The sequence below is a fragment of the Electrona antarctica genome, assembly GCF_951216825.1.
Source record: "Electrona antarctica genome assembly, contig: scaffold_32, whole genome shotgun sequence".
Classification (NCBI taxonomy): domain Eukaryota; kingdom Metazoa; phylum Chordata; class Actinopteri; order Myctophiformes; family Myctophidae; genus Electrona; species Electrona antarctica.
Window position 1 is genome coordinate 355,223 of NW_027638678.1, and position 18,224 is coordinate 373,446.

General features: G+C 42.4%; 1 protein-coding gene across 1 annotated transcript in view; it reads left to right on the top strand.

The window, feature by feature from the left end:
• The window catches only part of LOC306917861 (F-box and WD repeat domain containing protein 10B-like), a gene marked incomplete at both ends in the record, with an annotated part of 68,658 nt that extends 50,998 nt beyond the window's left edge, over positions 1 to 17,660 (top strand). The window contains 7 exons of the mRNA XM_079530758.1: positions 10,068 to 10,196; positions 10,946 to 11,052; positions 11,985 to 12,191; positions 15,579 to 15,685; positions 16,513 to 16,667; positions 17,065 to 17,207; positions 17,507 to 17,660. Coding sequence (XP_079386884.1) covers positions 10,068 to 10,196; positions 10,946 to 11,052; positions 11,985 to 12,191; positions 15,579 to 15,685; positions 16,513 to 16,667; positions 17,065 to 17,207; positions 17,507 to 17,660 — 1,002 coding nt within the window. The remainder of the gene's footprint in view (positions 1 to 10,067; positions 10,197 to 10,945; positions 11,053 to 11,984; positions 12,192 to 15,578; positions 15,686 to 16,512; positions 16,668 to 17,064; positions 17,208 to 17,506) is intronic.
• Positions 17,661 to 18,224: the final 564 nt, after the last annotated feature.

Here is an 18,224-nt window from a genome sequence, read left to right on the forward strand (position 1 = left end):
GTTTGTCTTCTTCTCCATCCCATCGTTCCAGTGTTGTATCTGTGTGGAGCGTTACATAGCGGTGGTTCACCCGTGGTGTTTGTCAGGTACAAAGCTCTTCGGTACAGGGTGGCCTGTTGCTGCGCTGTCTGGCTGACGGGGCTTACAGTCAGCTTGTTAGTTATATTCGATACTTTGTATCCTTACTACTTCCTGATGGGCTTTTGGATGGTGTGCATTTCTGTGGTGTGTTTCTGCTGCCTCTCGGTCCTCAGAGCTCTGAAACAGCCTGGACCAGGAGAAGGACAGAGGGACAGTGGGGAGGGAAACGGCCTGAAGAGAAGAGCTTTTAGAATCATTCTGATCAGCTTGGTAGTAATGTCACTGACTACAATGAGCTATTTTCCCACTACTCTGTTTGCACTACTGAATTATCCCAAGTTAGTTGCTAATATAATCGCATATACAGTAGCCATGATGTCAGCTCTTTTTCATCCTTTGCTCTACCTCCACAAAGCTGGGAAACTGCCATGCTTCAAGGGGCTCTGAAAGCACGATAGATCTCTTACTAGCTGTGTGTGATACTAGGCTCTAATCCATACACAAATCTAATCCAAATTGCCACTGTGTCAGAGAAACCTACTTCAATTAGTCAGCCAATTCCACTGCAATGAATACATTTGTGTTCATCATAATTATGTAGATCATTTTTTAATGGAAAAACATTGTTTCTCGGGTGATGGTAAAGTAAAGTAATTCCTAAAAATATATATATAAATTAAATATTATAGAAAAGACCATTACTGTAGCCTACAGTATAAAGATCAAAAAAGTACAGGCTACTATAAAACCAAATAATAAGAAAGAGGTAAACATTGTGAAAATACCTGATCTACATGCTCACAAGGAGCTTGTCAATCAGCTGTTAACACAGTATCTGCGGAACCAGTTCAAACATGACTCATGTGTGACGGATTAATACACTGTCTGTAATATGACCTGTTCACGAACTACTTTTAATTTATCTGTTTTTTTTATCATTCATGATATGTGACTGTGATGGAACTGGAAGCATCGATGGAAAATAAAAATCTAGTGAATAAACTTTGTTTGCTGTCTCTATTGTATGAATCAACTAGGAAAGGGAACTCTGTTACATTTCTACATAATGTTCTGCATATGAACCGTGGCATGTGTATGTAGCTATACCTTATGGCCTTATTTGTTTGTTAAAAGGATAAAGCTCTATATTCTGATACACTCATTGTAATAGAGTGTTTGTTCAGTCACAGGGCTCTCCATGTCTGTGTAATAAACAATGTGAGAAGATTCAGCGTCCATCCAGGATATGGCCAGTCTGGATCTGTTGCTGTTGTGTGAGATTGACCTGAGGGTCTACATCAGATCACAATGTTTGTTTTCTTTTAAAAAAGAAGACGTGTGGATGCCTGCATGGCTTCTACCCCTTTAACGTTAGAGGTTGTGGTGACAGCAGCTCCAATGAGTCTCGCTTCAGTTCAAACATGTTGATGTCTGGGACAGAATTTTGCATTGAACATCCATCTGTGGTCGTTTCTGCATCATCGAGCACCACGCATTATTTGAATCTATTCTATTTTAGACAAAACTAGACGGTGGCAAAAAAAAAAAAGTAAGTGGTGCAACACCATGTGGGCGTCTCCGGAACTTCCAGAGACGCCCAGGGGGGGAAATTACAGAGTTACCGTGTGGGGGTCCCCAGGGTGTGTGTGTGTGTGTGTGTGTGTGTGTGTGTGTGTGTGTGTGTGTGTGTGTGTGTGTGTGTGTGTGTGTGTGTGTGTGTGTGTGTGTGTGTGTGCGCGTGTGTTACGCTGCGCAACAGTGACACTTGGTTGGTTGTGAAAACCAACCAAACTATTTCAATAAAAGGAGAGATCACACCAATATGGAATAAGCAAATGTTTATTGGAAACATTTTGGCAGCAGTTTAGCAAGTAAAATGGCAAAAGATTATAGCAGTAGATTATTTTTGTGATTAGACTCCAATTGCATTTATTGAATTAGATTAGCTTTTAATAGGGAGAAACCCCATTGGAGCATTGGAGTCTTGACGCTGGTGGTGGGTCGGCAGCTGAGCAGATGAACCTCCTACCTTCTCAACACTAGATGACATAAGTGTCAGAGGCAGTGATATTTAAAGGCGGCGTCAAATCACCTGATTGGCTGCTGCAAAGTGCTCGTGCTTGGATTTGTGAACAGATTTTGACAGTGTGAGAACGGAAATGACGAGCTATGAATATGATATAGTGCTGAAATGCCGAATGAAAGCGTTGCTTAAGATCTTCCTTTATTGAACCTTCGCTAAAAGCTACATTTTCGTGCTCAGACAGACCCAGCCAGCCAGCCAGAGACACACAAAGCTCCGTAATGAAGTGGTTGCACCGCTTAAAAATAAACATGAGACATTAAGAGTTCAAGACACAGAGCATAACAAATCATGGGTTGTGTGATTGGCTCCTCTCAGGGGCCAATCACCAGCCTGGGTCCACCTAAAAGCTAGCCACTCACACGGCACCACCACTCAAGCTGGTAAACCACTCACTCACAAGTTCAATCACACATTCACACCAGCCTCCTCCATCAGTCACTCCTCCCTCATTCACACACACACACACACACACACACACACACACACACACACCACACTGAGGGAAAAGGACAGCAACACAGGAGTATACACATTATCCCACATGCCCTTTTTGAAACCGCCTCCTCGCCACTCATCCTACACTTGCACTCGGTATGCGCGTTCACGCGAGGCCGAAACCAAGCAGCCTTGAGTGGAAGTGGCTTATGAAGCCCACAAGGGCGAGTCTATGCCGATCTAAACTCGATAGTCTTGTGCAGCCCTGCTCTGTGTCCGCATGGAAACCGCGACCTACAAATGTAAGTACCGTGGGTGAAGCCACACAAACAAAACACCTTTTAACACAATGATTTATAAACACCATGGATGTATATGAAATGTCCATTTTGACAGTCATGCTGTAATTCCTTTTAAATGTCCATATTAATGAAATCCACATGTCACACAAACATATACACGATGCAATGCAATATAACTGTACAAACATGTGTGTGTGCGTGCGCATGTGTGTGCGTGTGTGTGTGCGCAAATACGGAGAGAGACAGAGTTATTTAATATTTAATTAAAATCAAGATTTAACGTCCTGTCTTGCTATAGCGCACGTAGGCTATCACAAACATTTCGCCCTGTGTAGCCTGGCTATTCCTGTGTGTGTGGCATACACACATGAGAGAGAGAAAGAGAAAGAGAGAGAGAAAAAGATGCGTCCTGTGTCGGTCTCGCGCTTGTATCACGGTATCCTGCACGTGCGTGAGATGTCAAAATGAATTGGAATAAAAAAACAAATGATGTAGCCTATATGTATCGGGTCTGGATCGCATCTTGGTGAACTCTTGCAGTGTGTGATGCCTAGTCGGCGACCAATCGTTTAGTGTGAAAGCCACAACGATATAATGACAGACGATTTCATAAAAAGACTCCTGGAGTGTGAAATACATAACGATCTGATGACTCGCCGACAACTTTAAAACTCCTACAGTGTGTAGGGGCCATTACTGACATTGTGGCATTGAGGTGAATGTTGTGATGTATGATTAGTGACACAGAAATACAGTACTGTTCAAATGACATGTAGGCATATTCTCGCTTTTATGTAGAATAGATGTTTCAAATGGCCAGTTCTCTTGTTACCATTTCAGATATTTTTTGTGACCATACATCTGTATGTATAGATCGATTTTGTTTAACTTGTTAATGGATTTTTCAAGACATTTTAAATTAGACACATTGTCTGTGACAGGGAAGAAATTGGCACATGATCATCAATCAAGTATGGATGAAATAAAACGTGTTACAAAATACATATTGTGTAGGCCTACGTTCTTATATATTATGGCTACAGCCATTGGTCAAATATATGAAAGGGGTATTTCACAGTTTGGGGCCATTTAACAGAAGTCCATATACAAGCTTCCCATTGTATTTTCAAACACCATTTTAACCATGTTAGATTAATTGAACATATCCTGACGAAGACCCGAAGGGGTCGAAACGTTTTATCCTCTTCTCCATGACATAAAAATGTGGAGCTCAAGGCCGGTGTGCGAACTACATCTCCTTTATTCAGATTCATTGAAAACACCCGTATTCTGGTGACTGATTGTCATAATGTTTGCGGGTGAGTGATTTTTTTACTTTTAATTAATTGTTTTGATGTTCTACTTTTTCTACTTGATGAGGCATTTCTGTACTTAAATCCCTTTTTTTTTTAATATATATATTTGACATTGCACTTTGACATCACAAGATGTATTCTCTCTCTCTTTCCTACTCAGATCATGCATCTCAAATTCCAATTCTCTGGTTACCATTTCAGATTTGTCTCCATTCCCACTGAGAGAGAGAAATTAGAACACGTTTTTGTATATAGGCCTAATGTATTTTATAGTGATATATGTGGTAAGCACATGTGAGCATTTTTTTAATTAAAACCTGTGAACGAATATTGTGTCATAAGTTCTTATACTGTAGAGCCCATGGGCCTTCTTCTCTTCATAGTACTGGTCAATTTTATTATTAACACATTTCACATCATGAAAGAGTAATAATGATGTTGGTGAAATGGGTATGGAGACATGGAAAGACCTCTGTTACTGAACAAACAATATAACAATGATTACTAGAGGTATTTTAACAAAACATATCCCTTACAAGTTACAGCACCTTTAACATTTCACAAAGGATAATAATAATAATAAGTTCTGTGTCATAGACCTATTTCTGTAGTTCTGTTGAAACTCAGAGTCAAAGAGGTGTAAACTGGTCTCAGTTCATCCATAATGTGATCATTAACAGGTGATCTGTCCAATGCTAGAATGTTGCATAGAGCATGACCTGGGGGAGGAGTCAGAGAGGGTTGGAGGACATGTAGCAGTTTGTTAGGGTGTGATTGGTGGCTGATGATTCTATTGTCCTGTGACACTTACAAGTGCATGTGCACAATTGTTGTTTTGTTTTTATTTAATTGTATGTATTTGTATTGAGAGAGGTCAATTCCAGTTGTGTTTTGTGTTCAAACTATACTAATAGTAGTTACTAAGTCATGCCACAAGGGGGAGATCGCCCTAGGGTGAGCAATGGTTTGTGTGGTATATGGACCACGGAGGCTTCCGTTCCTCAGACAGATTTGCAGCCTGCTCTGATGAACGCAACATAAATCTCCTGTCTATATTTTCCCTGTACAACAGGTTAGTAAAGTGTGCAAAAGCATCATAACTTATATCAAAGGACTCATAAGCCTTTCTTCAGTTGTTTGGGCTAAGACTGATACAGAAATGTTGTGTTTTGGTTTAGTTTGAGACTTGGGAAATGTACAAGTGAATGAGTGACTGAATCTAAAATGGAGGCCTTGTTTATTGTCTGTAAAAAACGGAGCTCACTGACATGTGTTTTAACACCACAGTTTAGCATAGGGTTTGGTGTGATAATGTACAAATGTTTATTGAATGTTTTGTGATATTTTGTGAACAAGTAATGTGATTAATTCAGTACATTGTGTGTTTTATAAAAAACGTTCTGTATGCAGTAAGACTGACTAAAAAAGTAAACAAAGCAAGGTTTAAACAGTATTACAGTATTGACTGGAAAAGTAAAGTACAGAGACTGGTTAAAGTAACAGTATTATAAATGTGAGTTTTGGAGCACATACAGTACAAATGTATTTTCTATACCGTATTTTGGTGAAATGTGACAACAGAAAAGACCAAATGTGTAAAGTTGTATTATTCTACAGTAACAGTTTATTGTGAATTGTGAAATATGAATTTGAATATGTGATTATTGAATGTGATATGAATATGATGATTGCATTCAAAGAGAGAGAAAGAATATGAAAATAAGATTCTGTGAATAAAGACAGATTTGCAGCCTGCTCTGATGAACGCAACATAAATCTCCTGTCTATATTTTCCCTGTACAACAGGACTTATCTTCTGCCATCAGGCAACTCAATCGTGAGGCCTGTAACAGTTCCACTCTTTGGCCAATCAACACCAAGCAGATAGTAGTTCCACCTCAGGCTCTCTAGTATAAGAAGAGTTTGTAGTTGTCAGTTCTCCACAACTCCTCCAGGATATCAATACCTTCTGATCTCATCTGACTGTGGACTCCAGGCTTGAAGTGAAGATGGACTCTCTCAATGCCACCTCAAACGATTCTGCTCAACAGGGAGGACCCACTGATCATCAACACCTCTGTAAGTTACTTACTGTGTCTATATGGATATACAGCATGCCATAAGGATTTGTTTTATCTAGTCATTTTTGATTTAATATTAGCATTGGCGACCCGTTTTTGTGTATTTTCTAAAATATAAAACAATTGTAGAATCGAATTATAAATGGATGCTAAATTGATAATTGGGTACATTAACTTCACACTAGTTTTTGCTATTTTTAAGGAATGCCTCTAAACAACATTCCCTTTGTCTTTGTTTCCAATTCAGTGTTGCATCATCAGTCTGGCTTGCCTGTTCTACCAGAGGTGAATGAACAAAGAAGCTTAGCTAAGCAAAAATGCCACTGCTGTGATCAGTGCGGTAAACGCTTCCCTACAATGTCTAGACTTAAAATACACCAGAGAATTCATACCGGAGAGAAACCCTATGGATGTGATCAGTGTGGTAAACGCTTCCCTACAATGGGAAACCTTAAAACACACCAGAGAATTCATACTGGTGAGAAACCCTATGGATGTGATCAATGTGGACAACGCTTCTCTCAAATGAACTCCCTTAAAACACACCAGAGAATTCATACTGGTGAGAAACCCTATGGATGTGATCAATGTGGACAACGCTTCTCTCAAATGAACTCCCTTAAAACACACCAGAGAATTCATACTGGTGAGAAACCCTATGGATGTGATCAATGTGGACTACGCTTCTCTCAAATGAACTCCCTTAAAACACACCAGAGAATTCATACTGGTGAGAAACCCTATGGATGTGATCAGTGTGGACAACACTTCTCTACAATGAAAGACCTTAAAATACACCAGAGAATTCATACTGGAGAGAAACCCTATGGTTGTGATCAGTGTGGACAACATTTCTCTCGAATGGACACCCTTAAAACACACCAGAGAATTCACACTGGAGAGAAACCATATGGATGTGATGATTGTGGACAACACTTCTCTACAATGGGACATCTTAAAACACACCAGAGAATTCATACTGGTGAGAAACCCTATGGATGTGATCAATGTGGACAACGCTTCTCTCAAATGAACTCCCTTAAAACACACCAGAGAATTCATACTGGTGAGAAACCCTATGGATGTGATCAGTGTGGACAACACTTCTCTCAAATGTCCCACCTTAAACGCCACAAGCAAATTCACACCGGAGAGAAACCATATGGATGTGATCATTGTGGACAAAGCTTCTCTAACAAGTCCAACCTTAAAAGCCACCAGAGAATTCACACTGGAGAAAAACCCTATGGATGTGATCATTGTGGACAACACTTCTCTCACATGGTAAGCCTTAAAACACACCAGAGAATTCACACTGGAGAGAAACCCTATGGATGTGATCAGTGTTGACAACACTTTTCTGACAAGTCCACCCTGAAAAAACACCAGAGAATTCACACTGGAGAGAAACCCTATGGATGTGATCAGTGTGGACATTGGACAACACTTCTCTACAAAGTGAAATTCAACACACACACACACACACACACACACACACACACACACACACACACACACACACACACACACACACACACGATTAATCTGTGTGAACACTGTGTTAGTGGTTCCAACTCAAGCTCTCTAGCATAAGAGTTTGTAGTTGTCAGTTCTCCACAACTCCTCCAGGATAGCAATCATTTCTGATCAGTATGTAAAAGCTTCATTTAGATGATTTTTGTCTCGTTCATGTTGGTGGTATTTCTTTGTCATACAATGGATTTTTAATATTGTTAGTATGGAATATTGTTTAGTATTGTTAGTGAAGTAGGTATGGAGACATGGGAAGACTTCTGTTACTGAACAAACAATATAGCCTATCAATAATTACTAGAGCTATTTTAACAAAACATATCCCTTACAACACCATTGACATTTCACAAAGGATAATAATAAGTTCCATGTGATGATAGACCTATTTCTGTAGTTCTGCTGAAACTCATCAGAGTCAAAGAGGTGTAAAATGGTCTCAGTGCATCCATAATGTGATCATTAACAGGTGATCTGTCCAATGCCAGAGAACCAGTGACCATTAACATGTTTAATCTCTGCATTTTAATGCGTTGTCTATAGTGAATCGGGGAAAGAATGTGGGTTTTGTTCACTCTTTAGCATTTCATTTTTTTTTTTTAATAAAGTGGAGACACAAGCCTATTGAAACTAATTCCATGAGTGCTCCTCATTCCCTCAGAGCAACACAACCTGCACAATGACTTGACTTGTTTTCCATGAATACAGGATATGAGTATTATAAGAATGACTTATCCTGATTTATCCTGACTTATCCTGATCATGATTAATACCTTACAATATGGACACATGTTTCTGCACACAGGCCTACACATTACACAATGGGATTGTAAATATAGATAAGAAATAAAATGAGAACAATAGAGCACAGTAGACTTTGAGGATTTGACAATATACTAATTTGTTGTCAGGCATTGACCAGTCCTGTACACTGTACAGGACTGGTCAATGCCTGACAACAAATTAGTATAGAAGACAGTGGTCTGGGTTCTGTACACTTGAAGTGTACACTTGAAGTGTACAGAACCCAGACCACTGTCTTCTATACTAAAGTGGAAACAAATTGAACTTCCGGTGGGACGTCATCGAAAATGTTCCCCCCCATTTTAGTGGATGAGAACGAAGATCTTAAAACGTGAATAACTCTTGATCTAAATCATTCCGTCCAATTCTAAGAAAAGATTATGTGTTAGACGGCCCATCGCGGTCCCGTCGCTAGTCGCGTTAGAATTAATCATACCTCCCGTTGTTGTCGATCGGCTCGGGAGTGTTTTGGCTACATCTATAGCTACTTCAGCTACATCTGGGATAACATCCGGTCCGTCGCTAAATGTGCTCCGCTGCTATAAATCTGGATTAAATAACCCTGGGCGTCCGGGGTGTTAATAGTCCTTATTATTTTCAAAATGAGACAAACTACGATCTTTGAGACCTTATAAAAGTCTAAACTTTGATCGCGCTAAGAAAGTGAAAGCAATCCGCGGGGCGGCGATGCATCCCGTAATGAGAATCTGGCTCCAATATGGACGGCTATCGCATCCGGGGCAGGCGGAAGTGACGCGTTTTGTAAGCTCATAGTGCTGATTTATTTGGCACTGGCGCCATGTTATGGATTAAAGTAGTAGCGCACAAAGTGTTACAAAATATACATGCTCTAAAAATGCACACGTTTGGTCATATGGGTGGGCCCAAAATGCACACTTTTTGAAATTCTCAAGTGGGCCCTGATCCAGATTTTAGTTTTAGTCATAGTCTGTTGAATAGTTTTCATTTAGTTTTAGTCACATTTTAGTCACCAGGAATGCTTTAGTGTTAGTCTAGTTTTTGTCGACTAAATATAATAAGATTTGTATTTTGGCGGGCTTTGATCCTGTCGTAATGACGGTTTTTACACTTGCTGAAAATAGCACATCTACAAGCTCGCAGATCTACAAGCTCACAACGTGTCGCGCTGCAACCAAGTGTAAAATGACTCATAGTGGATCTCTTGTCCACTAGTCCCTACCTAACATTTTAGTCTAGTTTTGATTTGTTGACAAAATTGTCAATATATTTAGTTTTAGTCATCATAGCTTAGTTATCGTTTAATTTACATTTTAGCTTTCGTCAGTGAAAAAAGGTAGTCGACAAACATTTTTCGTCTTAGTATTAGATGACAAAATCAACACTGCCCTGATCACAGAAAAAGGTCAGGAACACAGTTGGTGTTTTATTGCTGTCTGTATCTTGGTTCCAGAACAGCTCTAACAACTGGTGGGTGAGTGACGTGTTTGCCAACATGGTGGGCGTGCCGGTCCCCATCATGGAACATGATGATGATGATGAGCAGGAGGAGCAAGAAGACATCCTCTCCAATGTCCACAAGGTCAGCTCAGCAGTCACCATTACACTCCATCAGCGCTTCTTAGGGCTTTCACTTCTAGTCATTTTTACTAGTTGACTAGTTGCCTAGTTTACTAGTCGACTAGCTATTATGTAAAAAAATAAATAATAATAAAAGTTTTCTATATTAAACTGTACATTGGTGACTATAATATAGTATCCTAGCTGATCTTGAGGCCTACAAAAACGAAAAAAACAACTACTACCAAAAAGGTCGACTAGTGGATTTACTAGTCGACGAGTTGAATAGTCGAACCGGTTGCTCTTAACCCATATAGGCCTGACGTCGAAATAAAAAAAACGTTCGCTCTGAAAGAATATATATTCAAAGATTTGTGACGCATATTTACGATTTTTCAAAAATAGCAGACCTACAAGCTTGTAGCGCGCCATGTGGCGTGCTATGAGTTAAAACACCAAAAGGGGTTCCCGTCCAGGCTGGGTTAAAGCCCTAGCGCTTCTCAAACTTGTTCATGTCAAGGACCCCCAAAGGATATGTATTTGGCTGCAGACACCCATTCTGAAAATGTTTTGCGCCAGGGACCCCCCCCCCCCCCTTGAAGAGAAGATTTGTTTGAACCTGACATCACCATTTTGGGCATGTCATTAGAGGTGGAAAATATGTCACAAACTAATTCAAAGTGATTTGCTATAGAATGCTTTCTTGAAGCAAGTCTACTGCTATTCATGCTCATGCGTATGATTAACAATAATATCTTTTTGTTTTTACAGGACGGGCCCTTTAAGGCTGTTTATTCTGACGTCAGAACCAAGATGGTGGAAATGGAAGAACGGAATGTCTACTGTGGAGTCTATAATGTCCGGGTACTGCTGGAGAAGTTAGTACTATTTTGTTTCCATAACCACGTACTCATAATTCTATACAATGATATAGACCGATGGCTATAAAGCCATCTTAGGAAAACGTGAACTATTTTCAAGATAACATGCACAGTAATCCATCAGACCGGGGCGCCTGCTGGCCTAGTGGTCCAGGCGCATGCCACATTATAGGCTCTGACCTGACAGTGCGTCGCGTGTTCGAGTCCCGTTCATGACGACCTTTTGCTGCATGTCCCTCCCCTTCTCTCTCTCCCTCTTTCCTGTCCATCTTCACTGTAACTATCAATAAAGGCACAAAAGCCAAAAACAAATCTAAAAAAAAAAAAAATACATCAGACCAATTTGTGCATTATATACTTTGATAAACATGGACTTCGACTATTAAATTAAAGTTATAATACTTTCTACAGCGGCAGCGTACCAATGAAGCTTGGCATTGATCGATCAGTCGAGTAATTTGCGAGATTAGCTCCAGACATACGCACGCACTAGGGCATTCACTTCTAGTCATTTTTACTAGTTGACTAGTTGCCTAGTTTACTAGTCGACTAGTTAACTACCTATTATGTAAAAAAAAAAACGTTATTTCTTTTTTGGGGGGGAAATAAATATTTGTACATTTAATAACTGTGTACATTGGTGACTATAACTATAATCTACCTGATCTTGAGGCCTACAAAATTGGGGATTTTTTTTTTTTTTAATTTTATCAACTAGTCAACTAGTACCAACAAGGTCGACTAGTGGATTTACTAGTCGACTAGTTGCTTAATGCCCTAGCATGCACGCACGCACAGACCGACCGACCTTCTCATAGACGGCTAGCCTCCTACAGAACCTACACTATAAAATACTGCGGTACCGTATTTCTGTCATATCTGTGAGATCGTTTGACTTCAACCCGTATATATACCGTGTCTCGGGACAGGGAGGACCCGTACCGCACGGTGGACTACAGAGGCGGGGCGTTGGCGGCCCTGGGGTCCAGGGACCGCCTGGTGCGCTTGCTGCACGTGGCGGAGAGGAAGAGGGCGGCGCCCACACCGATGAAGGGCCACGCCGGCAGCGTGCGAGCGCTGCTGCTGTGCGAGGACAGACGCATGGTCATCAGCGCCGGCTATGACCTCAACATCAGGTCAGACATTTTTTATTTATTTTTATATATAATGTTTTATTGGGTTTTTTCAATTTTTAAAATACAAGACATACAAGGAACATGGTGCACAAAAAAACAAAAACAACAACAACATCTATGACAAAACAAAACCGACAATAACACATACCCACCCACCCACCCGCTAGCCCTGAGGGGAGAATAGACTTATAGAAAAATGTATGATAATAAACAATACTTACAAAATAATTATTGGGATCAGACATTTTCACCTCTGTATCTTAGTGTTTAGTCAGTGTTGGGTTTTTTTGGTCAGCAAATTTCTATAGTCTTTGGACTGAAACTTCATTTAGTTTTAGTCAAATCTTAAGTCACCTGGAATGTTTTAGTGTTGGTCTAGTTTTAGTCGACTGAGTGTCATGCGATTTTAGTCGACTAAATCAACTGTAGATTTAGTAAAATGTGTTTTTTTTGGGCGGGCCTTGATGCCGTTGTATTGACAGATTTGACTTAAATACTGAAATGACAGATTTTACACTTGCTGAAAATAGCCGATGAGCTTGTAGATCGACTGAAATGTATTATGGCGGGCCTTGATGCCGTCGTAACGACTGTTTTTACACTTGCTAAAAATAGCAGATCTACAAGCTCACAACGCGTCGCAGCGCTGATGCTGGGACCTGAGGGCGGTGGAGTGTGTATTTCATAGTATCTGTACGTGAAGGTGCTGGGACCTGAGGACGGTGAAGTGTGTGTTAATAGTATTTGTACGTGAAGGTGCTGGGACCTGAGGACGGTGAAGTGTGTGTTAATAGTATTTGTACGTGAAGGTGCTGGGACCTGAGGACGGTGGAGTGTGTGTTAATAGTATCTGTATGTGAAGGTGCTGGGACCTGAGGACGGTGAAGTGTGTGTTAATAGTATCTGTATGTGAAGGTGCTGGGACCTGAGGACGGTGAAGTGTGTGTTAATAGTATCTGTATGTGAAGGTGCTGGGACCTGAGGACGGTGAAGTGTGTGTTAATAGTATCTGTACGTGAAGGTGCTGGGACCTGAGGACGGTGGAGTGTGTTTTAATAGTATCTGTACGTGAAGATGCTGGGACCTGAGGGCGGTGGAGTGTGTGTTAATAATAGTATCTGTATGTGAAGGTGCTGGGACCTGAGGACGGTGGAGTGTGTTTTAATAGTATCTGTATGTGAAGGTGCTGGGACCTGAGGACGGTGGAGTGTGTGTTAATAGTATCTGTACGTGAAGGTGCTGGGACCTGAGGACTGTGGAGTGTGTGTTAATAGTATTTGTATGTGAAGGTGCTGGGACCTGAGGACGGTGGAGTGTGTGTTAATAGTATCTGTATGTGAAGGTGCTGGGACCTGAGGACGGTGGAGTGTGTATTTCATAGTATCTGTATGTGAAGGTGCTGGGACCTGAGGACGGTGGAGTGTGTATTTCATAGTATCTGTATGTGAAGGTGCTGGGACCTGAGGACGGTGGAGTGTGTATTTCATAGTATCTGTACGTGAAGGTGCTGGGACCTGAGGGCGGTGGAGTGTGTGTTAATAGTATTTGTACGTGAAGGTGCTGGGACCTGAGGACGGTGGAGTGTGTATTTCATAGTATCTGTATGTGAAGGTGCTGGGACCTGAGGACGGTGGAGTGTGTATTTCATAGTATCTGTACGTGAAGGTGCTGGGACCTGAGGACGATGGAGTGTGTGTTTAATAATAGTATCTGTATGTGAAGGTGCTGGGACCTGAGGGCGGTGGAGTGTGTGTTAAATAATAGTATTTGTACGTGAAGGTGCTGGGACCTGAGGACGGTGGAGTGTGTTTTAATAGTATCTGTATGTGAAGGTGCTGGGACCTGAGGACGGTGGAGTGTGTATTTCATAGTATTTGTACGTGAAGGTGCTGGGACCTGAGGACGGTGGAGTGTGTATTTCATAGTATTTGTACGTGAAGGTGCTGGGACCTGAGGGCGGTGGAGTGTGTCTTAATAGTATTTGTACGTGAAGGTGCTGGGACCTGAGGACGGTGGAGTGTGTGTTAATAGTATCTGTACGTGAAGGTGCTGGGACCTGAGGGCGGTGGAGTGTGTGTTAATAGTATCTGTATGTGAAGGTGCTGGGACCTGAGGACGGTGGAGTGTGTGTTAATAGTATCTGTACGTGAAGGTGCTGGGACCTGAGGACGGTGGAGTGTGTGTTAATAGTATTTGTATGTGAAGGTGCTGGGACCTGAGGGCGGTGGAGTGTGTATTTCATAGTATTTGTATGTGAAGGTGCTGGAACCTGAGGACAGTGGAGTGTGTGTTAATAGTATCTGTATGTGAAGGTGCTGGGACCTGAGGGCGGTGGAGTGTGTGTTAATAGTATCTGTACGTGAAGGTGCTGGGACCTGAGGGCGGTGGAGTGTGTGTTAATAGTATCTGTATGTGAAGGTGCTGGGACCTGAGGGCGGTGGAGTGTGTGTTAATAGTATCTGTATGTGAAGGTGTTGGGACCTGAGGGCGGTGGAGTGTGTGTTAATAGTATCTGTATGTGAAGGTGCTGGGACCTGAGGACGGTGGAGTGTGTGTTAATAGTATCTGTATGTGAAGGTGCTGGGACCTGAGGGCGGTGGAGTGTGTGTTAATAGTATCTGTATGTGAAGGTGCTGGGACCTGAGGACGGTGGAGTGTGTGTTAATAGTATCTGTACGTGAAGGTGCTGGGACCTGAGGACGGTGGAGTGTGTGTTAATAGTATCTGTATGTGAAGGTGCTGGGACCTGAGGACGGTGGAGTGTGTGTTAATAGTATCTGTACGTGAAGGTGCTGGGACCTGAGGACGGTGGAGTGTGTGTTAATAGTATCTGTATGTGAAGGTGCTGGGACCTGAGGACGGTGGAGTGTGTGTTAATAGTATCTGTACGTGAAGGTGCTGGGACCTGAGGACGGTGGAGTGTGTGTTAATAGTATCTGTACGTGAAGGTGCTGGGACCTGAGGACGTTGGAGTGTGTGTTAATAGTATCTGTATGTGAAGGTGCTGGGACCTGAGGACGGTGGAGTGTGTGTTAATAGTATCTGTATGTGAAGGTGCTGGGACCTGAGGACGGTGGAGTGTGTGTTAATAGTATCTGTACGTGAAGGTGCTGGGACCTGAGGACGGTGGAGTGTGTGTTAATAGTATCTGTATGTGAAGGTGCTGGGACCTGAGGACGGTGGAGTGTGTGTTAATAGTATCTGTACGTGAAGGTGCTGGGACCTGAGGACGGTGGAGTGTGTGTTAATAGTATCTGTACGTGAAGGTGCTGGGACCTGAGGACGTTGGAGTGTGTGTTAATAGTATCTGTATGTGAAGGTGCTGGGACCTGAGGACGGTGGAGTGTGTGTTAATAGTATCTGTATGTGAAGGTGCTGGGACCTGAGGACGGTGGAGTGTGTGTTGCTGCTGTCGGGTCACTCGTCCACCATCACCTGTCTGGACCAACAGGGCGACACGCTGGTCTCTGGTGCCAAGGACTGCAAGGTCAAAGGTCAGCAGCTTGCTTGATTAAACCCATTTTGACCTGGGAACGATTCTACAAAAGGTCTCCTAAATCCTGACAGTTTTCTGAAAAACCTCATTTTTCTATTATGTCAGTGGTGCTCAATATTTCATCTCAAGGACCCCCAGAATTATATGTATTTGGCCGCCGACCCCATCTGAAAATATGTTGTTCCAGGGACCCCCCAGATGCAAAGATTTGAGTTAAAAACTCCCTCTGTAACAATATATATTTCAGGCACATTTTCACGATTTTTTCAAAAATAGCAGATCTACAAGCTTGTAGATCTGCTATTTTTCAATAGCTAAAGCATAACATAATGCTTAAAACGGGGTGCATACTTAGTTTAGACTAGTCATTGGTTAGACATGGGTTCCTGGCGAACCGAGAGTAGGGTAATAATGTAAGAGTAAAAGCGGTCATGTCTAACCGGCACCCCAGAGCTCTTATTTTGAAGGAATCCCAGGGGTTCATTGTGTTAACCCATTCTGGGCGGGAACCCCTTTACATTATACTTTAGCTATTTTTGAAAAATCGTGAAAATGCGGCACAAAACTTTGAATATATATTCTTTCAGAGCGAACGTTTTCAACTCAAATCTTTGCTTCTGGGGGGGTCCCTGGAACAACATATTTTCAGATGGTGGTCGGCGGCCAATTACATAGAATTGTGGGGCTCCTTGACATGAACCAAGTTTGAACACCACTGACATAGAAACATTTTTTTTTCCAGAAAACTGGATTTAGAAGACATTTTGTAGAATCGTTCCCAGGTCTAAATGGGTTAAGTTGTTTCTCCTCCGTATGTCGCATCAGTGTGGAACCTCCAGACGGGGAGGTGTCGTGAGGAGCTGAAGTTCAGACACGCCAGCTGTGTCCGCTGTGTGAAGGTCCACGCGCCACAGGTGTACAGCAGCTGTGACCGAGGGCTCATCAAGACCTGGGACCTCCACCACGGAGCTCTGCTCAGGGTGAGACAGACCACCAGAGTCCCCACACACACACACACACACACACACACACACACACACACACACACACACACACACACACACACACACACACAACCTCATTGAGGAACCGTCACATTTGGAACCATTTCTTGATTGATTTAATACTTTAGTTGCGAATGCACTGAGCACTAACTATAGAAGAAAAAAAAACTTAAAGAAAACGTAAAAAAAAAACCCTTAAAGTAAGTCATTTATTCTAATTGTTATTGCAATTTACGAGCTGCGTTCGCTTCCCGCGTTCGCGCGTCTTACTTGTAGTACTGGTTTGTAATTCTCAACGCTTACGTTATGGGGGTCTATCTATGAAACTAAAACGTCTGAGGATCACTGTATTGCCCTACTTTCCCCCCCACAGGTGATTAACGTCCACCAGAGGCCAGTAAAGTGCCTGTATGTGGACCAGTGGCACCTCGTGTCTGGAGACAGTGATGGTCAGGTGATGGCCTGGAGCAGCAGCTGTGATGCCAAGCACTGTCTGAACACCTTCATCCACCCAAAGTAAATAGAACCACCTCTTAACCCATTTAGGCCTGACGTCCACATTTAAAAAAGGTTTTTTTCTGAGAAACCTCATGTTTCTATATCAGTGGTTCTCAATATTTCATGTCAAGGATCCCAAAGATTATATGTAATTGGCCGTGGACCCCCATCTGAAAATATGTTGTTCCAGGGACCCCCCCCCCTACAAGTAGCTACTATAGCTACTTTATTGCTTATAGCTACTTTAAAACTGTTGGGTGCACAGTCTGTGCACCCAACAGCATTGATAATAAGGATAATGTCATTTGGTTTTTCAGGGAGGTGCGCTGCGTGACGCTGTGCTTCCTGCGCGTCATCACCGGCTGCATGGACGGAAAGGTCCGCATCTTTCACTTCCTCACCGGAGACTGTCTGAGAGTCCTGAAAACATACAGCCCCGTACTGTCACTGCACTGCTACGGCTTCAAGTGAGTCTGTACTGTCTAGTGTCACTGCACTGTCACAGCTTCAAGTGAGTCTGTACTGTCTAGTGTCACTGCACTGTCACAGCTTCAAGTGAGTCTGTACTGTCTAGTGTCACTGCACTGCCACGGCTTCAAGTGAGTCTGTACTGTCTAGTGTCACTGCACTGTCACAGCTTCAAGTGAGTCTGTACTGTCTAGTGTCACTGCACTGCCACAGCTTCAAGTGAGTCTGTACTGTCACTGCACTGCCACGGCTTCAAGTGAGTCTGTACTGTCACTGCACTGCCACGGCTTCAAGTGAGTCTGTACTGTCACTGCACTGCCACGGCTTCAAGTGAGTCTGTACTGTCACTGCACTGCCACGGCTTCAAGTGAGTCTGTACTGTCTAGTGTCACTGCACTGTCACTGCTTCAAGTGAGTCTGTACTGTCTAGTGTCACTGCACTGTCACAGCTTCAAGTGAGTCTGTACTGTCTAGTGTCACTGCACTGCCACGGCTTCAAGTGAGTCTGTACTGTCTAGTGTCACTGCACTGTCACGGCTTCAAGTGAGTCTGTACTGTCTAGTGTCA